At 46.0% G+C, this 26,779-nt stretch overlaps 1 protein-coding gene across 3 annotated transcripts in view; it reads right to left on the minus strand.

The window, feature by feature from the left end:
* DCLK3 (doublecortin like kinase 3) overlaps positions 1–26,779 on the minus strand; it is a 57,352-nt gene that overhangs the window by 17,617 nt on the left and 12,956 nt on the right. For all 3 annotated transcript variants that reach the window (XM_055321712.1, XM_055321710.1, XM_055321711.1), the window contains exon 2: positions 7,830–9,649. In XM_055321712.1, the coding sequence (XP_055177687.1) occupies positions 7,830–9,224 (1,395 nt within the window). In that variant the 5' untranslated portion in view covers positions 9,225–9,649. The remainder of the gene's footprint in view (positions 1–7,829; positions 9,650–26,779) is intronic.

Genomic DNA, 26,779 nt, shown 5'->3' on the forward strand with positions numbered 1-26,779 from the left:
GAGTCCACGTTGGGCTCCCTGCAGGGAGCCTGCTTCTCCCTCTGCCTATGTCTCTGCCTCTCTCTCTGAGTCTCTCATGAATGAATAAATAAATAAAATATTTAATAAAAATAAACATGATCTTGCAATGTTCATCTCTGAGCAGCAGATGGCAGCAGAGTATAGACCAAACAGCAAGCAGCTAAGGTAAGGAAAATTCAGAGGTGATTAGGCCCACTTTTCTTCTTTTTTTCTACTTATTCCTTACTTCACGGTCCTTCTGGCCTTTTCCTTCCAGCCAGCTATGAGGACTTTATGATCTTAGAAACCAGCTCACACTACAATACCAATGCCCCAAATCAATTTATATTTTAATAGCAAAAGATACCATAACACAAAATGTTTGAAAACATCGTTGGAAACAAAGTCTTCCCTGGGACCTATGACAGCCCTTCTTCCCAACACTTTTCTACTTAATTAACATCTGATATTCATCCAACAAATACTTAGATGCCTACCATGTGCCAGGTATTGTTCTAGGTACCAGGAACAGTGAATGGAACAGATAAAGTCCTTGCTCTTATAAAGCCTTCTTTCTATTAATAAATAATATTCAAATGAATATGTAATGTCCCGCAGTGATAAGTGTGTGAAAAAGAAAAAGTGAAATAAAGGCTGTGTTGTCTGGTATAGTTTACAATAACCACATGCGGCTATTTTTTTTAAGTAAAATTTAAAATTCAGTTCCTCAGACACCCAAGGTATATTTTAAGTGTTGATCTTGTAGTGGCTATTGTACTGGGCAGTTCAGGGATAGGACATTTCCACCATCACAGAAAGTTCTACTGGACAGTGCTAGAATTGACAGTGGCAGGAGTTGCTATTTTAAATGGGGTAGTTAAGGCAGGATTCACTGAGAAAGTAATATTTGAAAAAAGTCAAGGGTGACCCGTATTCACATCTGAGGAGAAAGCTTTTCAGGTGGAGGAAACAGCAAGTGCCAAGGTCCAGGGACATGCTTGGTCCGATGTAGGAACAGCAAGTAGATGCAGGAGTGGAGTGAATGAGGTGGTAAGTGGTTGGAGTGGAGCTCTGAGAAGAGGCCAGAGGCCACATCATGCAGCACCTTGGAGGCCAGGGAAATGAATTTGGCTTTTATTCTCAGTATGACAGAAAGCCAGTGATTGCTCTGAGGTCCCATTTACATTTGGAGGATCACTCAGGCTCCTGTGAGGAAGATGGCATTTAGAGGAGGAGGGAGGACCAGTGAGGAGGCCACTGCCGCAGTCCGAGCAGGAGATGATGGTGGCTTGGTCTTGGGTGGTGGAGTGGAAGTGGAGAGAAGTCATCCTAAGGGCAAAGGGAAGTCTCGAATGGGTGAGGACAGGGGCTCCAGGGTGACTCAGGCCCCTGCCACAAGGAGCTGGACCAGTGGCAGCCCCAACTTTGTGACAGCACAGTATGGGGATGAGAGCCCTGTTGAAGTTCGGGATGGGATGGAAGTTGGGAAACTGCAAACAATGCATACAGATACCTCTTTCAGAGTGTGCATATATGTGTAGCTCATAAATGTGGGGTACTAGCTGAAGGGGGACGTGGAGAAAACGAGGTTTGTTTTCTTAGTTGGGCGATAGCACATCTGTGTAGGTGTGGTTTCCATACTTTCCTATCTCTCTGTGTAGAAACCCAAAGAGTGTGCTCCTCCTCACCAGCTTCTCAGTCTCCCTGATACTGGAACTCATCCAGTTCCCCCACTCCCAAAGGACCAGAGTCCACATTCCGCATCAGACCTGACATAAAACACCAAGCCCACCACAATATGGCCATGCAGGAAATTTATCAAAATTCCCAAGGTCAAGGTCCTACCCAGGAAAGCCAAAGTTATTACCAACAGAATTATTATTGTTATGGTCACCATTACCTATTCATGGGCCTCCAGTGGTGCCCTGCGATCTATCTGATGAGGTCAAAACATCAGAGACGGTTCCTATAGGGGAAATTTACCATCTTGGAAAGGCACCTGGGATCAAATGCCTGGGTGTGCTGCCCACAAGAGATTCTTAAACAAATAACCCTTTAGCCCAATTCCATATATTCTGACTGACTGAAAGGGATTTTAAGAGTTTTGTTTCGATGCAGAACAATGAAGTCTCCTTTCCCAAAATGCTAGTTAGAAACTAAAGGTTAGGGAGGGATCAACAATGTATCCGCATCCACAGAGAATGCCCAGTTCTCCTGTCCTTAGCCAGAAGGCCCATCAAAACATGACAGTCATGTTGGCAAAGCTGAATACATGAGAGAGTGGGAGAAATGAGAGCCACGGCTGAGTGTTCCCCCTTCTACCTATCTTTCTTCCTTCTTTCCGCCTTTCCTTTCTTCCTTCTATCCTTCTTCTCCATATCCTCACATAAACCTTAACATGTAGGACATCTGGAAGAAGCTGAAACAGAGTGAGAGGCTTCCTATTAATGCAATGAGACAACTAGATTTTCGACCCTGGACAGTTGTGGAAGGAATCTACCAATTTGCTTCCTCAGATTAAGGGCATTTTGAAAACACAGATTTTTAAGACAATCTTATATCCTCAAATGCCTCACTAGAAATAATTCTCTTAGAGCAGCAGCAATGCACATGAACACAAGTATTAAGAGGACAAAGGCAGATCGCAGTTATTTACCTTTATAAAGGACCTGAGCTTCAGGACTCTTTGGGGGAATGAAGTCACAATTTTAGAAGAGATTGAACAACATTCAACAACCTTCTGAATCATGCTTTAACGTTGTCTCTGTTGCTGATAATTTACTGCAGACTGTCTACAGTAAATTATCAGACATCCACCCTTGTAGGTGTCTCTTTCAAAAGGAATAAACAGAAGAAAACCTCAGTTATCAAAATGACCCAGTACCCAGAATTTTGAAGACTTTACGAAATTCACTGAAACTTCTGGCTATGTGGTCAAGCCTTAAACAAACAATATGTGGGTTCACGGACTATATGGATGCTTTCTATTTTCCTGGAAAGTGTTGAAATGGAGACCAACAGCCACTCTCACTGACATAAACCTGAAATCGTAACTCTGATGTCTCCTGCTAGAATTCACCCTGGGGTTCTTGAGATGATCCCTTATGAACTTATCTTCTCACAAACTTGATCAATATTGACCAATGACCTAAAGGCTTTATCAATGCACTTTTTCTTTAGTGACTTTATGTTATTGCTGAAATCTCCATTTCTTGATTTTATTAAGCATACCTCAACAAGATATGCTTCATAGTCATGAACTTTTTAATTGCAATTAAGAATGTAATTGCAATTAAATATATACCAAATGCCATTGGTATATAAATACATTCGTGAATACTTGGACCGTCAAGGAGAGGACCTGGACACCTCTGCCTTGGATGCTAAGGGGAAAGAAAATTGAAACTGGAGCTGGAAAAAAGAGAAGTCATGATGGTCGGGGAGAAGAGTGCGCCGCAGAACCGCTCACAGCATGAATCATTAAGTCCTTCCTATATATCCAAGTAGAAGTGAAGAAAATAATTTAGAGAATTGAAATGAACAAAATTATTGGATAGGTTTATTTTCAAGGAAGAATGGGCAAGGAGTGCGCCTGGCCATTTTTTAGCCTTCCAGCTTTTCCTCACCACCCTTGGGGATGCTGGTCACTGCCCTGTCCTAGTTGCATTCAGCAGTTAAAAACCTAGAAAAGTCTGTCCCTTCCCAGAACCTGTGAGAGGCCAGAAAGAGTACAACCTTTATTCTTGATGAGCTGTGACCTGTCTCCACAGCTCCCCATCACCACTTCCCCTGGATTCCGACAGTCTCTTTTCCAAGCACTTCACTGCTGCCTATCCTCCTTCTTGCGGCCTGTTTCCAGAGCAGGAACCTGCCTCTTCTCTTCCCCTTCTTCTGGGACAAATGGTCTCAAATGACCTTGCTCCTGTCTGACTTCTCTTCAGTGTTTTCCCCCAACCACTCGCTCAGCCTTCTTTGCTATAGGTAAAGCTGTTGCTCATACGTAGCCTGGTGATGTCCACTTCCCACCCTGTGCGGGCTGCTGCTCTCATCATCCTCACCTCTCTGGCTCCTGTCTGTCCCCTCCTCTCCTCCCAGGGCCCAGGCATTACCACACAGCACATTCCAGCTCCACCAAGGGAGCACATACTGGCAGAAGAAGCAATTAACATTTCTGCAAGCTGAAAATTCTCATAATTAAAACTTCTTTTGCGAGATCTCAGGAGTCGAAATAACCCAAAGGGAAGAAGAGCGCTGGCATCTTCTCAGGAAATGTGATCAGTAGAAATAGATAAACTCAGTAATACAGGCCTGAAATTGTGCCCCGGGGCCCAATTATTAGACAGGAATAATTCTGTTGATTAAAATAACATGATAAACTTGCCATGTTCATAAGGAACTCTCAGCACATTCAGAAAGTCTCTAAAAGAAGCAACAGTTATAATCACTCATGTAGCCAGAAATTAGTTCTAACGGGAAATCACTTTCTTAAGTTTAGCAAAGTCAGGTCTTAATACGGACAGTGGCCATCTGCTGAAGGACACAGAAGAACATTAGTTGAGGGACAGTGGTCACCAAGGTGACATTTAGGAAAAGTAAGTCTTAGAAGACCAAGCAAATTTGTGAGGTGTTTGTCAGACCAGCAAGTTGAAAGATGCCAATCTTCTAAGCACAGACAATGGAGCCCACTGCCAAACCGAATACTATCCAGAACTCTGTCTGAAAAGCCAAAAAACACTGACCTTAAAGAGCAGTTAGACTTTTGACATAACAGGTTGAACTTTACTTACCCAGAACTCCTGACAAGTGTGGCTTATAAATGTGACAGACCTGTTCCTTTTGATAAATGCAAGCTGACAAACTATTCATGGGACAAAAAAAGATATTAACCTATTTCACAAAAGATGGCTCAAATATGTCGCATTTTGTAGCTTCTGAAAGGAGCCATTACCACCACAAAAAAAAAAAAAGGTTTTATTTCAAAAAAAAAAGTAGGCTTCCTTTGAAATCAGAAAAAAAAGATCTAAATATAAGTTATAATCAACACCAATGTATAACTCATATATGTAGGGTGAAAAATTACAGCTCCTCTGCAGTTGTGCCTCTCTCTCTCTCTCTCTCTCTCTCTCTCTCTCTCAGAACACACGCGCACACACGCACACACACTTCAGTGCCCTTAAGGGCACTAAAAACATGTACTGACATTCAAATCCATGCAGAGTTGTCAAATGCCCACTCAAAGGGAGTCAGCTTGTCCATACTAAACAACATATTCCTTGCAGTTTTCCCAATTCTTCAAGTAAACTTCTCTATGAAATCTAAACTGGTGCTTTCTCCATTTTGAAAACTGCTGACAAGTCCCTTAACACAAGTGAGAGCCTCCATGGCCCGAGATACACAGGCTCAACCTATTGATTCTGGGACCTTGTTGAGAAAATGCAAACTTAGATGACTGTCCCCCAAAGAAAACAATCCTAGAGGATACACGATCTCATTCCACATACTTAAGAACTTGTATAACCGTTATAATGCTTTATTTAGCATTAACTGCCCAAAATGTTCAGTTCAGGAGAACCCACCCAGGCCTCTGATCAGAACCTCTTCTGGTTAGACAATTCACTGAAATATCAGAGGTTCATTCCAATGTGTCCATAACAAACAGTGCACCGTGCATCACACACGGAGAACACGTGGGCTCGGACGGACCCAAAAGCCAGAAACAATAAAAAAGCAGGTGAAGAAAGGATGAGGACACTCAGCTAATGCAGAAAGGAAATTTTTTCAAAGGGAGACGTCTTATGATAATTCAGACCTCTCAGGAACCGAGGCAAATGGCTTCTTCAGTTCTACAAATTTGGGTAAAAACAAGGTTGCTCGACATAGTTGGTGAACATAGACCTCATTTCACCAGATTAATTTTGATGTACTCGGTATTTCTGTTTGCTTGTGGGAGCAGCTTACAGACAGATGAATACTCCCCCACCTGCGTCTATAGGCATGAAATTTAAGAAAACAAGCCAAAGCCCTGCCAAAAAGAAAAAGAAAATGTGGCTCCTGGAGATCATCTTCCCCATTCACTGTTGCTCTAGCTGCAGAAATCTGGCTTTGGATTCCTGCTCGTGATATCCACCTTAACATCAGAATCATTTCTAAAGTGCTAATAATGATGGTGGCCACCGCTGATGCCATGTTTGCCGTCTTGCAGGCGGCCTGCTATGATCTGAATTCATTCATTCATCCAACTACTATTTAAAGAAGACCCACCATATGACAGAATTGTTCTAGGTTTCAGGGTAAAGTCTGAATAAAACAAAGTGCCTGCTATTGCAGAACTGTCTTTCCAGTAAGAGGACAAATAAAACAGAAGAATAAATGGAGAATGAATCTGGTGGTGATCAGGGCTATGAAGAAAGTGGGATAAAGGTGCCAGAGGGTGACCGTGTGAAGCATGCAGTCCTCACACAGACCACCAGGAACACACCTGCAGTTCAGAAACACTGGGTTTACTGACTCACTGCAACATGAGAGAATACACACCCCTGGGATCAGGGCATCCAAATAAGAAGTGTTCAACGGACTGTAGGATTTGAGGGGCACCGGGGTGGTGGCTCAGTCGGTTAAGCAGCTTCCTTCGGCTCAGGTCATGATCCTGGAGTCCTGGGATTGAGCCCCAGTATCAGGCTTCCCTGCTCAGTGGAGAGTCTGCTTCTCCCCCTCCCTCTGACTGTCCCCCCTGCTTGTGCTCTCATTCACTTGCTTTCTCAAATGAATAAATAAAAAAAAATCTTTTAAGAAACTTAAGATTTGGGTTGTCAGGTGATTTGGGGGGAGGGTTCAAGAAAACAGGGTCTTGCTCCGAATACTGTCAGAAAGTGAGGGTAACTCTAAGACTAGGCGTCTTAGTAATTCTTACCAAGAAGGCAAGAGGAATGAAGCGAGGCAGTCACTCATAGTAGCCAAAAGGGGATGTGTGCCCATATTTGTGGTTTGGACAATCTTAGTTTGTTTTTGTTTTTGTTTTATATTTTTATGTATTTATTCATGAGAGGCAGAGGGAGGGGCAGAGGGAGAGGCAGAGGGAGAAGCAGGCTCCCCCCAGGGAGCCTGATGTGGGACTCGATCCCAGAACCTTGGGATCACGACCCAAGGCAAAGGCAGACGCTGAAGCACTGAGCCACCCAGGTGCCCTGAACAATCTTGGCTTTATCTGCATTTGGACATGATTATAAAGGGGTCTATGCTTTTGTCTTGATCCGTCATGGTCACAGAGTGTCCTCATCTGATGTTGGTGTTCTGTGAGACTGTTTCTGTCTACCAGGAAAAGGCCACAGCTGAGCTGTGAATGCCAGGCCAGCTCCCAGGCATCCTCCTTCAACGCTGCCGGACAAGTACTATTGCTCTTTCTCTTTCATAGATGAGGAAACAAAGGCCCAGAGAGGTGACACACTTATCCTACGGCGAGCAACTAAGAAAGCCAGGTTAGGTGACTCCAGAGCCGGCCTCCTACACACCTCACACAGGGGCCCCTGCAAGGCTGAGCCTTTTGAATACCCTTGACAAGAGGTTCTCTTCAAAAGGCCGTGGGAGGGCGAGACAGAGCCCGCAGGGGAGGCTGCCGCGGGCCCTAGGCCAGAGGATGGGCCAGGCCAATGCGCAAGGAATCACGTGCACCGGTCAACTGGTCACCGTCCAGGCGGCGAACGTGTGTTTCTCCCGGGAACGAAGCAGCACTTTCTGTTTCGCTCACCCTGGGAGGCCCTTTATCAACACCTGGGCCGACCCCGGTACAGGCGCGTGGGAGTGGCGCGAGGGCCGGCGCGGCCAGGGCTTACCAGCAGGTTCTCGGGCTTGAGGTCCCGGTGGACGATGCTCTTGCCGTGCAGGTGCGCCAGCGCGCGGCACAGGTCCAGGAGCAGGAGCGCCGCGTCGCGCTCGGGGAACCGCACGCTCTGGGTGAGGGCGTCGAAGAGGTCCCCGCCCTGCACGTACTCCAGGATCAGGTATATCTCCCCCTCCGTCTCGTACACCTCGTGCAGCTGCACGATGTTGGGGTGGGAGAGGCTCTGGGTGATCAGGATCTCGCTGTCCACCATGTCCTCCTTGCCCCTGAGCTTGGCCTTGTCGATGATCTTCATGGCGTAGGCCTGCCGCGTGTCGCGGTGCCGGCACTCCCTGACCACCGCGAAGTTGCCGTCGCCCAGCACGCGGCCCGCCTCGTAGCGCCGGTGCACGTCCGCGGCCACGAGGCCCGCGGGCCGCCGCCGCCCAGCGCCGCGAGGCTCCCTGTCCCCGCGGGGCGGCCGCCTCCTCTCGGGCTCGGCCGCCTGCTCCCGGCACCGCCAGGCCGCCCGCCGGCCGCGGCAGGAGCCCCGGGCCTCCCTCCCGGCGGCGTCTCGCTGCCCCTCCTCCCGGGCCGGCGGGGCCTCCCCGGGCTCCCTCCTGGCCTGGGCCGCCGCCGGGACGTGACCTTCCTGGCCCTCGGGGTCTCTGTCCCCCCGGTCCCCCTTGTCCGGGTTTCTCGCGGGCCTCCGCCGCTCCTGAGTGGGGGTCCTGGGGCTGCTCCTGGGGCCCTCGCCCTGCCGCCCTCCCTCCCCGGCCGCAGGGCTGGCCTCGGGGGACCGCCTGCAGCTCCGGGTCCTCCCCAGCTTCTCGGAGGCGGCGGCGGCGGCGGCGAAGGTGGCGGCGAAGGTGGCGGCGGCGGCCGCTGCCGCCTCGTACCTGTGGCACTTCCCCAGGTCCAGCTCGCTGGTCCCCAGGGACAGCCGCTCCCTCTGCAGGCCCTGCTGAAGCTCCCTTTCTCTCTTGCACTTGTCACACCGGATGATTTCACCCGAGGTCCTTTCAATCTCCACGCCCAGGTGTTTCTCTCCACTGGCAGGTCTCTCCAGGGTGGCTTCCCTGGGCGGCCTGCCACCCAGCTCAGACTCCCACTTGCCCCCACCCCACTTCTTCTGGGGCCTCGCCCTGTCCTCCAGAGCTGGCTCCACCGGGGCCTTTCCCTGATGTCTGACGGCCGCCTTGGACCGGGCAGCCTCACCGCAACCCTTGGCAGCCTCGGTCTCCCCACAGTGGTGACCCCCTCTCAGAGCCTTGCTATAAAGCCTGCCTCTCAGCCTTGGGGAAGGGGCTCGGCTGTGCTGGGCCAGTGTCAGGGCCCGGGCTTTGCTGGGGTACAGTTCTTCCATAGCTACCTGAATGTTCTTCAGGGTCAGCGGTTCTTTGCCCATGGCTATGAAGGCATCCCCTTCCCTGAAGAAGTCAGAGACGCTCCTGATCTCCCTGCCCTTGAGGTTAAAGAGTTTTCTCACGCGATCGTTCTTCCATCTGGGAAAGCCCAAGGACTCGGAGATGTCCGCCAAGAGCTGCTCAAAGTTCTGCACGGACCGTCTGTTGAGGAGCAGGGTGATCTTCCGGAGCGGGTGCCCACCCAGCTTCACCACGGTCACCACCCTGGGCTTCGGCGTGCTACTCTCAACATGGACCGAGTGCAGGCCATTCTGGGGGCTGAACACAGGCACAACAGAGCCACGTGGCCCCAGGAGAGGTTTCTCCAGATTCCCTCGGCCAGCAGGCAGCCACGTGCCCTGCAGCTTCCGCTCCGTGATTCTCGAGCTTAAAGATCTTAGAGGATGGTCACATAGGCCTCGATGTCCTGCAAGAAGAAAATGACAACATGGTGTCAGTTGTCATGGGTTCAAAGAGGCTTCACCAAAACTTTACTAAAGGCCACTGATTCTACTGTGGTTTATAAGTGTGATGTTTGAGGATCTGCCTGAAACCATGGAGCCTGTGCACCATGGGTCTAATCCTCAGTCTCCCCTATAAGAGATCGGGAATGCAGGACTGAGTCAGCATTGTGCCTGAGTGGCTCCTCCATGCCTTGTAGGAGCCCCCAGTATGGGCTACACCTTGGGAGCTTGGGAGTCCTCACTAGGTGAGGCCTAGTCCTGGGAATGCAGCTTCTGCTACCCTAAAGTGAGCTATCTTTCAAGGACACACAACTAAGATAAAAGGTCCAAGCTTGGGGCACCTCAGTGGCTCAGTGGTTGAGCATCTGCCTTTGGCTCAGGGTGTGATCCTGGGGTCCTGGGATCGAGTCCTGCATTGGGCTCCCTGCAAGGAGCCTGCTTCTCCCTCTGCCTTTGTCTCTGCCTCTCTCTGTATCTCTCATGAATAAATAAATAAAATCTTAAAAAAAAAAAAAAAAGAAAAATTCCAAGCTTTACCGCTCAGGAAATACCAACAGGAGGTCAGAACATTCTGGAATTTTTTAGAAACCCAAATCTCACCCACCTCTTTGCCAAGAGTTTTCTAAGCTTGACTTTCAATTCAAGGTGAGGTGATGATGTGAAAAGGTGAAGACCACAGACTCTGAGACAGTTCTGGATTTGAATCCTGACGTGGTCACTGACTACTTGCGTGAATGTGGGCAAATTACTCATGTTTCTGTTTTTTCATTTAGAAATAGGAATGAAAACACCTTCCTTCCAGGGCTTTTGTGAAGAGCAAATGGGAAAATAATTACAGTTCACTTCAAGGAATGTATGGGATCCGGTAAGGGCACAGTAATTGCAGTTATCAACACTGTCCTTACAGTCTCAATATCTCTTTTGTATGATAATTATCATTTTGGTAGTAATATATTGGTAAGGCAAAATTCACTTGGCATCAGAAGAACTCATGGACCAGCATAACATGGCAGGTATTTCTGAATGGGTTGCAAAAAAAAAAAAAAAAAAAAAAGAAAGAAAACAAAAGGAAGTTGAATGAAGTTTTAACTGTAGGTACAGAAACTTTCTTCTCCAAATGGTTTGTCTTCCCAATATTTAAAAAAAAAAAGGAAAGAAAGAAACCAAGGTCATATTAATGTTCAGAGCTTTTATAATGAAAATTCACTCATTCTCAATGTATTTCCTAATAAACTGCCTAAATGAATAAAACAAGATGTATTTCCTGATCAGCTGTGCCCAGCCAGAATAAAGCAGTTCAGGCAAAAGTGGTTCAATTTCCATTTCGGTCCAGGTCAAGAAACAGGAAAATGACAGAATGTGTCACTAAGTTAAACCATGAGGGTCGCCTGCAGATTACTTACGTTACCCCCGCAACCCCCACAGGATCCATCTGTCCTACCCTCCCTGTAGGAATCTGCATTTAGGCTTCCTTTAAAAAGAGGTTAAAGATAATTATTTTTATGTGCATTTGAATCGTAGCAAGAACCCCAGTTGTGCCAGGATGCGCAATTTGGCCCAACATATTTACATAGAATGTTTTTTGTTTTTTAATTATAACGTACAATCTGTTCTGAGATGATTTCCATCTAGAGACAGGTGTCAGATTAGATGACAAGTAGTGGCTGCTACTGATCTCACATGCCATAAATTTATGAGCTTAGCACTCTCATTTACAGTTCAACTATTTACAGACATCTGTTATTCCTTTCCTTCTCATAATCTCTAATCTGCCTCCATTTTTGTCTGAGAGAGTTGAAAGAAAGAAAGATCTACAGCAGTAATACTAGTCTGTGTTTCCTCACAGGGACAGTTACGGAAGGATAACAAGGAGGATGACCTACCAATGTGCGTGTACAAGGGGACTGGTATTGTCATTTGTTTCCCTTGTGGCACTTCTCACAGAGTAGGACCTGCTATACTGGTCAGGCTAAGTCAATAGAAAAGAATTCACTGTTCCAGGGAAGGGAAAGGAGAGGAATTTTTCAGGGGAAAATGAGAAGGACCAGAGAGGATTTGATGAATACATTAGGGCTGCAGGAAGAATTTAGCATGGAAGGGGGTTCAGGATGGTCCCTGAGAGGGGTCCAACATGGGATGCCAAGGAACCATATAAGCGTACTCATAAAACAGGACAGACACTAGTAGTGCTCACACATTGAATGGTGACCAAGGATGAGTGAGGTGAGTCGTGATGGGACCTGTGGCCTCAAGGTCACAGTGAAACTATGGACTTGGGTATGATGATAGAGGACTTTGCCTTGTGGTACCCAGAGTTAGGTGCGGGAGGGTCACACTCTCTGGGGATTACAGTGCCCAGCCAGATTCAGCAGACCTGACCGCAGATCCAGCCCTGATTCCTGGTGGTTAGGAGAGTAAACTGGGAACACCCTACCCCTAAACCCAGGAGAGACTCCACCAGAGTGGCCCCTATTCCAGGGCACAGGCACAAAGGATGTGAAGACAGAGTAGCTCTGTTCCACCACCATCAGGCACGCTCAGTCCACTGCACAGACAATCACAAACTCATTCAAATGTCTGTCTCAGACTACTGGGGAGTACTAGGAAAATACAACTGCAAGGTGCAAGCCCTCCTCCTCCCCACCTTAAAAATCCTTAGTCCAGAGGAAAGTTTTCATCTTTAAAAGTGAGAGAATAAAATCAGGAGACTCTGAAAGCCTGGTCTTTAAGCAGAGAGAGCAATCACTAGGGAGAGGAAGAATATAGCACAACCTTTGGGTCTCAGTCTCCAGCAAGAGTCCTCACCTCCTGAGGACAACAGCACAGTGTGCATTTAGGCTAACTCTAAGCAGCAGTGTCCTGGTGCCTACCCCTATCAAGCCAGCCAGAAAGCCAAAGACCAGCCTGTGTCTACTTATCTCCAACAATTTACAAAATTGATTAAATGGAATCATGTGAAATTGTTGGTATGTCCATTTTGACCTGCAAAAATAAATGGAAATTTCATGTGGCTCAACCTAAAATGATATAGGATAATAATCCCCACTCTGTCCCTACATCAACCACAAATAGTTAAAGAAGGTACAGATAGTGGGGGGAAAATCTAAGATTTTATTTATTTATTTGACGGAGGGAGGGGGAAGAGAGAGAGAGAATGAGAGAGCACGCACAAGTAGGCAGAGGAAGAGGGAGAAGCAGGCTCCCTGCCCAGCAGGGAACTTGATGCGGGATTCAATCCCAGGACCCAGGGATCATGACCTGAGCCGAAGGCAGATGCTTAACCAGCTGAGCCACCCAGGTGCCAAGACAGTGAAAAGTAAATACACTAATTCCCAGTCCTCAGTCACCAAGTCTGCATTTTCCCAGAAAGTGACACAGAAAAAGATGCTCTTGTAGCACTCAGTTTTTTTAAGTCCTACAGCAACATATAAATTGGCCTTAACTTGGCAATACCGCTGCTTTTGCCTCATGCACCCTAAATACAAAAGTTTATAGGGCTTCACCCCAGAGCCAATCTAACCCCCTAACATACACACACACAGCAGAATAAACACTGCTTTCATTGAGCCACTCGTCTGCTCAAGAACCTACCGTGGCTCCTTATTATCTTCCTGGGGAGCCAAACCGAAACTCCTCAGCTCAATATGTAAGAACCTCCATAATCCAGTAGCCCCCACCCAACCCAACCCACATACCCCTCACTCCTTACACCCACCCAAGCCTCACCATCTTGTAAGACCTGGGACCCACATCCACTGCCAAACCTTCCCTGACATCATTTTCACAGTCAGCTCTTCTTCTGAAGCTCTGTTCCTTAAACCAACACTTCACACGAATGCTTGAGACCCAATACTGGCACTTGGCTGCCGGACCTCTGGTCTTCCCTTTGGTACATCTCAGTTCATTGTTAATTCATCTTCACAGATATAAATATTCTCCCTCTCAACTGTACATAAGCTCCCCCGAAGACAGACATCATGGATTGTGTAAATCCCCCCTATTGCACCCTAATAACGATAGCAGGCACTGCAGACTTGGGGAACCAGACTCCAACCCTAACATCCAACACAAGAACCAAGTCTCGGTCTGCCAGCTTTCCTTGTAGACAACTGAGTGTTACTCCTCTCAACTTTGGTAAACATCACACCCCAGATCTCCCAAGGAGATTAAATAAGAGAGGTGGAAGAAAGCATCATCACAGATATCCATTTACTACAAGGAAATCTGCCAAAGCAGCGTTTATAAAGAGGGGCTGATGCAAGTAGGGGAGAGCAGTACATTTTTTCAGAGTTTGTGATAGCATCATTTTAGAGGCGTGCAAAGAACACCGAACACAAGGTCAGAGACCTCAGTTAAACCCTGGTTCTAGCCATGTGACCCTAGGAGAATTATAGAATCTCTCAGTCTCCACACCTGCTACCCACGATACCTCACTTGTGCTGAAGGTGGCTGGCATGTGTTTTTTCTTCCCTCTCTGAAAGAAAACAGGTCTTGTAACCTTGTATTTCCCCCAAATCCATTGTACATCTCGAGAGCAAAGAGGAAACGATGCTAAATGTGACTCAGCAGGTGAATTTGTCATCCATGCAGTGATTGAAATAGAAAACCTGTTCAGGACAGGATCATAAGAGGAACACTCCAGCAAATCGAAGCATACAGCAATTCTGGAAGGATAAATGAACTTCCTGCTCACCAATCCTAGGATTCTCTAACTGGTGCGAGCCAGGACAGGCAGGAACTACACAGGCGTTTTGCTCTGATTGCCTCTAACAGCTCTGGCCCCTGGCAATCCTGTCTCATATCTGCTGCCATGATTCAGATGAGCTAACATAACCTGATTCTACAAGGGTCAGATCTACACCTTATCATGCTGACCAGGCTACCTACCACAATGCTGGGAAGTCACATCAATCCAGTTTCCTGTGTGATCATTTAATAATACTTTGTTTAGGCTGCTAATCATGGAGTGTAGGATCAAGAATTGAAAAACAGAAAGTACCCTGCTAAAATTAATCTTCTACTTGCCTTTTTAAATCAGAACAAAAAGAGTATACCTCTTCCTAGTCATTTTTAAATCCTAACCCATATGTCTAACAAAGAAAAACTATGTCTGAGACGCCTGGGTGGCTCAGCAGTTGAGCATCTGCCTTTGGCTCAGGGCGTGATCCCTGGGTCCAGAATTGAGTCCCACATCCAGATCCTTTCAGGGAGTCTGCTTCTCCCTCTGTTTGTGTCTCTGCCCGCCCCCCTCATGAATAAATAAATCCTAAAAAAAAAAGAAAAAGAAAAGAAACCTATGTCTGAGGTCAGCACTAACTTTGGAATTCTCACCTTGGTTCCTAGAGAGCTATAAGGACACATGAGAAAAAGAAATGGGATTTCACAGGTGTGATTAAGTAATACGTCATGCATAAGTAATACATAATCACTTGTTAAGCATTTACAAATTATGAGTACTAAAAGAGACAGAAATTGGTATTTCAGGGACACCTGCGTGGCTCAGGTGATTCCAGCCTGCCTTCGCCCGGGTCATGATCCTGGAGTCCCAGGATGGAGTCCCACATCGGGCTCCCTGCATGGAGCCTGCTTCTCCCTCTACCTATGTCTCTGCGCCTCTCTCTCTCTCTCTCTGTCTCTCATGAATAAATAAATAAAATCTTTTTAAAAATTGGTATTTCAAAACATCTGGTAATATGCAATACAACAACCAAAAAATTCCTATAACCAACCCCCTTTCCTGGCAGGAACACTCCTCCTAAAATACTTTCCCTTTTATTAACCTCATTTTTCTGAGTGGTTTCACCAGATTGATCACGTGCAGCCCCAGGACACAGTGCTGAAAGACTGTTCACTTCCATTCTTTTGTAGAAGATGGAGAGGACAGGCTGGAATCATTTTCCCTTTCACTGAGTAATCGTTTGTCCTGGGCTTTTTCCAGGGGCTGTTTGGGAACAAATTCATTTTGTTCATATGCAGATGATGAGGCAGGAGAAACATTTGTGAACTTACATTTGATTATGCAAACATCCCAAGGAGGGTTTTCTAAATGAATAAAAAATTGGAATGCAGCCTCCCGTCACTAAGCCTCAAAAATGCTACTGTTTTGTAACTTGCAAGCCTGGTCAACGTACATATTGATCAAAGCTAGAGAACTTAATAAAGGTAAGGTAATAAGATGAACCTGTCCTGCTATTTATTGGCCATCATTGCTGATGACACTTCAGTCTCTAATTAATGCTGTCACTACTTAATCTTTATTACCAACAGCACATCAACTGAGACATCAGAAACAGAGTAATTAACAGAGTAATTCCAGCTCTCATCTCAAAGGTGCCCCTGGTCAGGGCTGTCTTTTAATCTGCTAACCTAGTCATGCCAATTTTCCTATATGCCTCCCAGCGTATTGGCACAAGAACCTTGTATGATCTCTGAGTGAAGGATATTTGCCAGTCCTTGTTATAGCCCTCCTAACAGATGCCTGATACTTTCTGCCTAAGCTACTCACTGATTTAAAGAAGGAATTTGCCAAGTAAACACAAAGCAGAATCAGACCCATTAATTCAGATAACAGGTAGTTGCCAGAAGGGAGGGGTTAAGGGTGATGGTCAAAATGGGGCAGTGTGAGGGGGAGGTACATGCTTCCCGTTGTGGAATGAGTAAGTCATAGATATGAAAGGCATAGCACAGGGAATATAGTCAATGATATTGTCATAGTGATATATAGTGACAGATGGGAGCTACACTTGTAGTGAGCACAGCAAACCATATAGATTACTTGAATCATTATGTTGTATACCCAAAACTAATGTAACATTGTGTGTCAACTGTATTTAGTTAACAAACAAACAAAAAAGTCAATGAAGAAAAAGAAGAAAGCTCAATGGATACTGACCAGGCAAAACTAACAGTTGCCTATACAACCTTGTTATGGGTAGAATTGTGTTCCCCCGACCCTTAAATTAACCTGAAGTCCTAATCCCCAGTCTCTCAGAATGTGATAGGATTTTGACAGGGTTTTCACAGAGGCAGTCAAGTTCAAATGAGGTCCATGGAAGAGGCTATACTCCAACATGACTGGTATCCTTATAAGGAGGTTAAGTTTAGACACAGACAATTGCACAGGGAGAATGCTGTGTGAACATGAAGACGGTCATCTACAAGCCAGGAAGAGAGGCCTACAGCAGCTCCTTTTCTCATGCCATCAGAAGGAACCAACATTGCCAATTTCAGATTTCAGACCTCTAGCCTCCGTAACCATGAGACAATGTATTTCTGTTGTTTAAACAAAACAACAACAACAAAAAAGAACTTTATTGTCCTAGCTACTTTGGAATTGTGATTAATGATTTTTTTTAAGATTTTATTTATTTATTCATAAGAGACACAGAGAGAGAGGCAGAGGGAGAAGCAGGCTCCCTGCAGGGAGCCCAATGTGGAACTCAATCCCAGGACCCCAAGATCACGACCTGGGCCAAAGGCAGAGACTCAACCACTGAGCCACCCAGGTGCCCCAGGAGGGTTTTTAAGTGAACAAGCTTACATATCTCCTCAATTTCAAAGCTCACCCCAACCCCTTTGGTAATGCTCCTCCCCTTGCCCTTGCGTTTCCCTGCACTCCGATCCCATCCTGCACACGATACCCACCTCATCACCATATCACACTTCTCACTTCCTCTTCTGCTGGTTTTAGCAGAAAGCACTTTCCTCTCTCCCCAAACATCCCAAGACACCCCACAACAAAGAGGACCAGTGACCAAGGGATAACAGAGAGGACCAGTGACCAAGGGATGAACTTTTCCCCACTGTCGCTAATGTGCCTCCTTTGGTGTCCAATTAAACTGGCTAAGCCAGCAGCTCCCATTCCTGATGTACTGTGTCCCATAGGGCAGGACTTCTCACATGTTAGCGTACATACACACACCATCTGGGGACTGTGTTCACGTGCAAGAACTAATTCAGCCAGTCATGGTCTAGGGTAGGTCCTAAGATTCTGCATCTCTGACAAGGTTCCAAGTGGCACCTATGTTGATGGCTCATGGACCACACCTTGTGACATACAGATACAGAGACAAGCTCCAGAGTATCTTTCCGGGAATGCTGGTCACCTATGAGCAAATTCAAAGTGGTCCATAAACCATTCTTTAAAGTAGTACATAACCAACAGAACCTTTATTTTCATAATGTGAGTAATGAACGTATGGAATGTAATTAAGACATTACATCACCAGTACAGTGAAACAAAGTCCAGTCAGGATTTCCTTGCTAGAGTTTTCATTTAAGTACAGCACACAGAAATGAAGGGAGGAGTGACCACTTTGACCACCCAAAGTGGGCCAGCAGCACTGGACTCACCTGGGAGCTTCGTGGAAATGCAGAATTTCAGGCCCCACCCCAGATCTCCAGGATCAGATTCTGCATTTTAACAAAATCCTAAGGTGGTCTGATGCATATCAAGTTTAAGAAGCACTGCTACAGGGGTGCCTGGGCGGCTCAGTCAGTTAAGCAGGTGCCTTCAGCTCAGGTCATGACCCCACGGTCCTGAGATTGAGCCCCACATGGGGTTCCTTCCTCACTGGGGAGCATGCTTCTCCCTCTCCTTCTGCCTGCCGCTCCCCCCCTGCTTGTGCTCTCTCTCTCTCTCTCTCTCTCTCTCTCTCTCTCTCTCTCTCTCTCTGTCAAATAAATAAATAAAATCTTAACCAAAAAAAAGAAGAAGAATCACTGCTACAGACTACCTCTTGCATCATCAAAATGGCTAGCAGGACCAAAATATGCAGACCATGACAGGAGAGATTACAAAGTCCTTAGACTAGTGTATATCCATTTGATTAACCCTGAAAGCATGGCAGCATGACCCAACCAGATCCAAAGTGGGATCCAGGAGCAGCTCTGGCCCAGGGGTGGGTTTATTTCTCTGGAATCTACATGCGCCAGCTGCCAAATGAGCATGCAACGGAGTGAGAAAAGGGGAAAGAAGGAGGTGTTTCATGCACAGGTATCAGAACTCCTGGGAGGAGGTAAGAGGATAAGAGATAGTGACAAAAGAGGCAGTGAGTGGAATGACATCTGCACCCGCCCTCCTGATCCTCGGAGCACAGGGTCAATGAGGGACACTAAAGAAGCTGTGTTTCAAAAGCCTGTGTAAGGCTCTAGGATCCAGGTGATGAGGCCCTAGAGGAAGCAAAGGCAGCAGCCCTGCCTTCTGCAACACAGCAGAAGTGGGCAAAGTACAGCCTTGGGGACGCACAGACAGCAGGGGTGGGGGAGTGAGGAGTGACCTAACCACTGGAGAAAGAAAAAGAGCCACAGTGTACCCAAGCACAGGTGACATCCTGTCCTGGGGACTCAGAGGACACTGAGGTCCTGTGTAACCAGGTGGGGCCACTGGAACTCCACACTAAGCATTAATATTAACGTGGTCTCATTTGCTCCCATGGCTGGTGAGGCCTCAGACATTCCAGGGACCACAAGAATAACCATTTCTCCCAACAGCTTTTCCTCTAGATGAAACCCTTTTCCTGCTTTCAAATTATTTCATCACAGGAAGCTTTTATGCTCCTCTTTTCCCCTTTGACTCCATGTTTGCTGAACCTCATCAGATGCCACCCTGTCACTCCTGTTGCCCTTCTTTGCAACATCCAATGCTGATGAAGCTTCCCCTGGGGACAGCTTATCTTCCCGTCTCACCCTTGGGTTTAATGTTTCCTCCCAACATGCTCCAACTCACCCACGATCTCATCCCCGGGGTGTCACCTCTCACTCAGTAAAATTCCAATGGAGCATGGCTCCCAGACTGTTGTTGTCTATGACCTGGATTTTTCATCCCAATTGTCTGTTGCAACTCAAGAAACTTGATTTGGGCTGAATTTTGCTTTTCTCGGTGCTGTTCAGGGAGGCTCTCTGGGTATTTTCATTTGGAAGGGGAAAGTATAGTCTCCAGCTGACTTAATACCTCCAAGACCTCATATCTCCTTTCTCTGACTGGTTATGGCACCCAGGGGCCTTCTTCAGACCACCAGTCCCCACTGGCCTGTGTCCTAACAACATTTAAACACACTGGGCCAGGTAGAGCTACACCACAGTCCATTTCTATAGGTGAGGCTGCAGAAATAATTCTTTTTTTATATATTTTATTTATTTATTCATGAAAGACACAGAGAGAGGCAGAGGGAGAAGCAGGCTCCCCAACGGGAGCCTGATGGGGGACTTAATCCCAGGACCCCAGGATCATGATCTGAGCCAAAGGCAGATACTCAACTATTGAGCCACCCAGGCATCCCTGCATAAATAATTCTAAGGGCAAACTCCATCTTCTTTTTTCTAAAGAGACTAAGCACATCTGTCCCATTTCTACGTCTTCATGCTTTGGTTTGGATGGATCTCAGATTGATGGGAGACACTGAAAATATCTGAACCATCTGAAAGTGCATATCCCTGTGGACTCTGACGCCTCGTTTGTCAGCTGCTCATCTGTGAGGCTGGTGAACACCTCCACTAAGCAGTATCATACAGGACAAAGGAGGCACAGACCCTGCAGATTCCTTAAAAAGCACTATTTAAATCATTTTGACCTCTTGTACAACATACAATTAAATAGCAAACAGGTAAGGTGACTTAAGAGGAAATGTTTCCCCCAAAATACACAGTTTTCCCTCATATTCAGGAGTGATGACATATTTGAAAAATACAGGGGCCTTTTACATAAAATAATGATAAGGGAATACTATGAATTATTTTATGCCAATGAATAAGACAACTTAATAAAATGGATGGATTCCATGAAAGATGCATATTACCAAAGATCTCTCTGGAAGAAATAAATAGCCTGAGTGGCTCCACTGTGCTCTTTACCTGAGGTTTGGGTGAATCAGATGGAGGAATAACTTTCCATAAATATGGAAGACATAATCATTACTTGATTGATTAGGTTTACTGGTAAAACATTCTCAGAAATTGCTTACGTGGAAATATGCATCCTTTGTAAACAAAAGTAATGCCTTGGATCCATTCTAAGAAGGAGGCAAAGGGAATCCTAAGGAGGCTGTGAGAGCAGAGATTGTGTGGGTGAAACTCTTTGTATGTTAGAGCTGATAGGCCAGTAGCCCAACACCCTGTTTTCAGATACAAACGTAGACAAGAGAGGGTAAGCAATGGGCCCAATGCCACACAGCCAATTAGTAAGAACTAATACAATCAGTGGCTTTAGACAAATTTAGGGGTGTCATTTGTAACCATGGAATAAAGCAAAGCTCATGGGATCAACGAGAGGAAACAGAGCAGGACGCCAACTCAACAGGACCTAAGCAAAACAGCCTCAGTTTAGCTCTGCCCTAATTGTTAAGGCAGCCAGCATCCCAACTGGGCAAAATGAAGTCACACAGTGTTCCTGCAGCTGGCAATAAACAAGTGAGCTTTTCCCTGATATCCCCATAGACAGGATGATCTAAAAACACAACTCCCCAAAGTGTATTAAGATTCCAAACAAAGAGTGATGTTAGTATAAAGCAGATTAAGAAATAAACTTTTCTTCCTGTAGGGAATTCAAACTGCTCAAACTGAGTTTGGTTTTCCTCTAATCGAAAAGTAGGGAAGTCACCAGGCCAAGACCCTGGCTGCAACAGGCACCATAAAGCTCTGGCAGTGGCCCCAGTACCAGCCTGAGTGCCAGAGTCAAGAGGGACCTTGCCTTCACCTCTGCTGGCAGAGTACCAGTGGTCCTCGCTGCCATGGGAGCCTGCATGGCCACCACCAGCCTGGCCTCACAGGATGGCTGTGAAGGCTGCAACAAGATGACAGGCATAAGGTCACCTGCATATGTAAGTACTTGGTACATCATCGTTAAATCACACTTAAAACAGTAGCACCAAAGCAACTCTGCTTTGGTGGATACTAAGAAGCTGGATGGCTTCAGCCGGTTGGGCATCTCACTCTTGGGGTCATGGGATAGAGCCTCCACTGGGCTCTATGCTCAGCAGGTGGGTCAGCTTGAGATTCTCTTCCTCTGCTGCCCTCCCGCTCACGTAAGCGTGCACACACCTTCACTCTCTGTCAATAAAATAAAGAACTCTTTTTTAAAAAGAAGAAGCCAGCCTCAGTGGGCAGAAATGTATACAGTTCCCTCAAAGAGCCAACTGCTGCGTGTAGGTCTTTTGAGAGCATCATTTATAAATGTTTTAGCAAAGCTCGGTGCCTTCAGAGCCTTGATAGGAGTAAACCTTGCAGTTTCTATGGTTAAGCCTCTTTGGGAACCCTTGCAATGCGCTCTCCTGGCATTTGCCAAAAATATATCATTGGCAGGGATGGCATCTACTAAATAAAGGGACCTTGCATGGAGCCTGCTTCTCCCTCTGCCTGCCTCTCTCTGTGTGTCTCTCATTAATAAATAAATAAAATCTCAATAAAAAATAAATAAATAAATAAATAAATAATAAATAAATAAATAATAGACCTCGTTTGGCAAGACTCCAAGCATACAGACCTAATGCCAAGCAGGTGGCAGGTTGGCAATAAACAGGTATTGTGTGAAAGAATCCAACAGATCCATAATAATGTTAATGAAAGCAACCTATCGCTTGAGTCCACAAACATCAGGAAGTTCCAGGATGACTAAAGCAATCCTGCACTTTCCATGTTTCTGCCCCCAAGTCCATCTAAAGCTACTCAGCCATCCATATCCCATAGGGCCAGAACAGCCACGGATGCCGGTGTCCAACTCAATCCCCTTACCAGGCATTGGTCCCCAGCTTTTATGACTGTTGGCTGTGAAAGGGCCACCGCTACTCTAGTCTCCAGAATTACCCTCTGTTGACTGGAGTCCCCCACCCAGGAGCTTACATACCCACCTCCACCTTCGCAAGCACAGCCCACAATCAGTAACTGATAGGGAAAGGGAAGGGTACCAAGGACCAGTCAGTCCCTCGCTTAGGGGGGCCCACCTCTGCGTGCAGTAAATGCTCCAGAACTCCTGTGGGCTCAGGCTGAGGTCCTCTCCAGCTGAGACCACATCCTTGCTTAGCTGTGTCCCCTGCTCCCGACAGCTCTCCCCTCAAAATCACATACACAAGAATCCCCTGCTCAGGTGCTATTTCTAGGGAACACAGACCCACATCATTGCCTAAAAGGATGAAAGGCCTTTAAATCTCAAAATAAGAATGAGCACTGAGCATTTAGTGGCATGTTTTTTTCAAAGTCTTTCATAGAAGACATCCCATCCTTCATGTTTCATTAAAAACAAAACGTAATTAATTACCCAGAAATGCCTAGAGTGCCTTCAAACTATTTCTCTCACATACACACCATCCTTCCTACTCTTGGTCTAGTCTGCAACTGATCACCTGATAATCATTTCTCCAAGCAGCTTTCCATGAAGGCCCTCAACCACTCCATCTCCCTCACTCACCAACCCTGTAGCTGTTTCCCTCCTAGTTTACCATTACTGGTGTTACAATATTTACCCGATGCTCTAACCACCGTCATCCAGCCCACCAGCTCTGTACTAGCTAATACAGTAGCCACCAGGGGCTATTTGCAATTTCAATTTAAACTAAGATTACCCTGCCTCAGACGAGTGGCATAGGAGACCCTCACTAAATAAAAGAAAGAATGAAAGAGTGAATGAAAGAGTAATTTATAGGGATCATCAGTGATTTCCCAGTCTCGAATTTTGTAACCTTTACACTAAAAATTGATACTTTTCGGGACACCTGGGTGGCTCAGTGGTTGAGCATCTGAGTTCAGCTCAGGGTGTGATCCTGGAGTCCCGGGATCCAGTCCTACGTCGGGCTCCCCACAGGGAGCCTGCTTCTCCCTCTGCTTGTGCCTGTCATGCGTAAATAAATTAAAAAAAAAAAAAACTGATACTCTCAAGGGTATTAAAAGAACTGTAAGAAGCTTCTAGAAAAAGTTCCTTAAAAAGCCACGAAAGGATATGAGTGTTACTGGTTGAATTTTGAGCGGATGGTAGTTAATTGTAGGTTAAGAAAACACAATGCCAGCCTCCAGATGGAGGCAGCCGGCTAGCCAGGAACTGCTGAGAATTTCTGACAGTTATTCAAGGCAGAATGGAGAATATAAAACTTTCCTTTTTTTCCTCCTAGGATGGGCAGGTATTTAAAACTCCGCTTTTTCCCCCAATAGAATAAAAACCCATCACGTATGTTTTTTCTTTGTTAACATCCTAACTTAAGACTACTTAAAAGCCCACATACCACACAGTGTTTATGGTCATGCAAATATTTGGGGCAGGGGGGACGGGGAAGGAGCGGGGTAAGATAAAGATAAATATCAGTCTGTCTCCCTACCCATCCCCTCTCCACCTCTCCACCAACACTCCACTTTCCTAAGAAAACAGCTTAACAAAGACACCTACTTCGTACTCCGGATGAAGAAAGCAAGCTAAAAAAGAGAACCAGGCAGCCTCTGCTGTCTTGGCTTTGTAATGTAGACAAAGCAACTGGGGTGGGGGGTGGGGAGCAGATAACTAACAAATGTTCCTGGGAACATGGGAACCGCGGGGTTCTCTCAACTGGTTCTCAGATTTTTTTTCATTTACTCTTTATTTCTCCTTTAATATGACTGTGGACCCATTTCCCTTTCACACGATGGGACATCCCTGGAAAATACCATCTTCAAAACCAGTAAGACATCTTCAGCTGTGCCATTCTTCTAGAAAATGATCAAGTCCTTTGAATTCCAAATTGATAGTAACGGCATTAAAGAGAAAGCACTCCAAAGTTCAAATAGCCAGCGCACTGCAGACTTAAAACCTTAACTCAGGAGCTTCCTCAAAATTACATTAATGGGGAAGTCTGCAAACCCTTGCGCACAGGTTCACTCCAAGTTCCAAAAAGAAAAAAGGAGCTTCAATAGAATGCACTTAATTGCTTTCTGTCTCTTTGTCCTATTCAAATGAGTATGTCCAATGATTTTGGTTTTCTTAACTCAAACACAAGGTGAAACCCTGACCAGGGCTGTTGTGCCCTTTTATTTTGTTCTACATTAATGACTGACGTACTAGGCCTATCTTTAGTAGCACTGAAGAGCCGGTGCCCTCTGACATTATCTTTTTATCCCGATTCACAATGTAAGCATGCTATTACTAACAAGTGTCAATTATCTAAGGGAAGACTACGATGTTGGGGCTAGTGATGTCTAGTGCCAGTTAGAGACACTGACAAGCAAATTTAAATGACTCTCCATTCCAGAATGTAAAGTATTAGTCAATTAAACATATCAGTTCTTCCAGGATGCCTGAGTGACTCAGTTGGTTAAGTGTCTGACTCTTGATTTGAGCTCAGGTCATGATCTGAGGGTCACAAGATCGAGCCCCACATCGGGCTCCATGCTGGGCATCAAGTCTGCTTGGGATTCTCCCTCTCACTACCCTCCCCACTCCAGTTGCACATACTCTCTCTCAATAAAAATAAAAAAAAATCCATTCTTCCCGATTATAATTTGTAGGTCTGATGCCATTTAAGTACCAATGCAATTTTTGAAGGAGGACAGGAGACAAGAATGAGTAATGAAGATAGTAAAATATATTATGGAGCTACAATTTTAAGATCCTGGTACTTACACAAGAATAGCTGGATTTTAGGAAAAGAGAAAATAGTAGCCTCAAAAGAGATACCACTTCGCATGAGAATTTAATGTGTGATACAAAATCATTACAAACTAATCAGCAAGATAAGAATCATTTTTATTCAATATTGAAACAATTGGTTAATAAATTGGAAGCAAAATGAATCTAGATTCCAGATTATTCAAAAGCTACAGAAACACATAAATAAACTGTACTTGAATATTAATCAAACCACCGGAGCAAGAACGAGTTTGGACATTGGAAGCATTAAAGGAGGTCACAAGTATTAAGATCCCGAGGTCTCACGCATCAGTTCAGGATGGGGAAATGGAGGGTAGATTGACTTCAGTGTTGGCACCCCCAAGGGACAGTGCTGGTGCCACATGGCCGTAGGTAGGGGCCTCAACCAATACATGTCAAGCTTGGCAGCTACCACAAGAAGAGTTCTCGCCCATATGAATTCCATGTGGATTAAGCAGCCCTCCTCCATCTCAGGGACTCCAAGTGGGACGGACACAAGAACAGTGTGGCTCTTACCTGTTCTGTAAGAGAAGGGACACACAGCACTTCCAACCATAGTCCAGGGGCCCCAGTAAACCCAAAAAGGTCTTGGGTTGGACTCTCCCAAGACAGAGCCTGGGGTAAGGATTTGAGTTGAGTTAGGAGGTGATCCTGGGAAGTGCTGGAGGAGGGTGAAGAAATGAGGCAGTAAAGCAGCATAGGCGAAGAGCTGGTTGCTGCTATGGGCTCCGCTCAGAGAGGAACCTCTGGGAAAATGAACAGAATATGCCCGATGGCTGTCTCGCAGGGGCAAGGTAACTGTGATATTTATCCACCTGCTGCACTCCATTAGGGGGTGAGGGTGGCTCCCAGGGGCATTAACTCCCTAGAACTTCTGAATTCTCCAAGAATGGGTAGACCATTCCCCTACAGTCAGAGAAAGCCCTCACACAGGGTTGCAGTGGATTGCAGGGGAACCATAAGAACAAGAACTAAGGACAGGTCTGATCGCATCTGCTAAAGGAGGGGAGCACATGGGTATCTGGGGAGCACAAATTGCCACAGATGTAGAGACCCAAGGATTCTGGCTATAACCAATCTAAAATCAACACAGCATCTGAACTAAATTGAACAACCAGCTTCACCCAATTCATTCCTAGAAGAGACATTCCAAAAACCAGGCCATTGTTGCTGGGACATCTGCTCCTCCAACCAGCCCCGAGGCCTAACAATAGTTCTTAAAGGTGCCCTGGACTAGCTCTTGGGTATGTGGACAACTCTTAGGAAAAATGCTCTATTAGTCTGGGGGGATTCCAAGATGAAAAGACACAGCGCCTGTCCACCGGGAGCATGTGGTCTCTAGGGGATGACAGGTCAGCACTTGCTTCCAGACCATTTATCACAGATTCCAGAGAGATGCAGTGGGGTGCGAGTCCCCTGGAGGACCTCAGAAACTCTGCCATGAAGGTAATGGCTGTGCCGAGGCCTAGAGACAAGTAGCAGTTTGTCATGA

Source organism: Nyctereutes procyonoides, unplaced genomic scaffold (assembly GCF_905146905.1).
Source record: "Nyctereutes procyonoides isolate TBG_1078 unplaced genomic scaffold, NYPRO_anot_genome, whole genome shotgun sequence".
NCBI classification, from domain to species: Eukaryota; Metazoa; Chordata; class Mammalia; order Carnivora; family Canidae; genus Nyctereutes; species Nyctereutes procyonoides.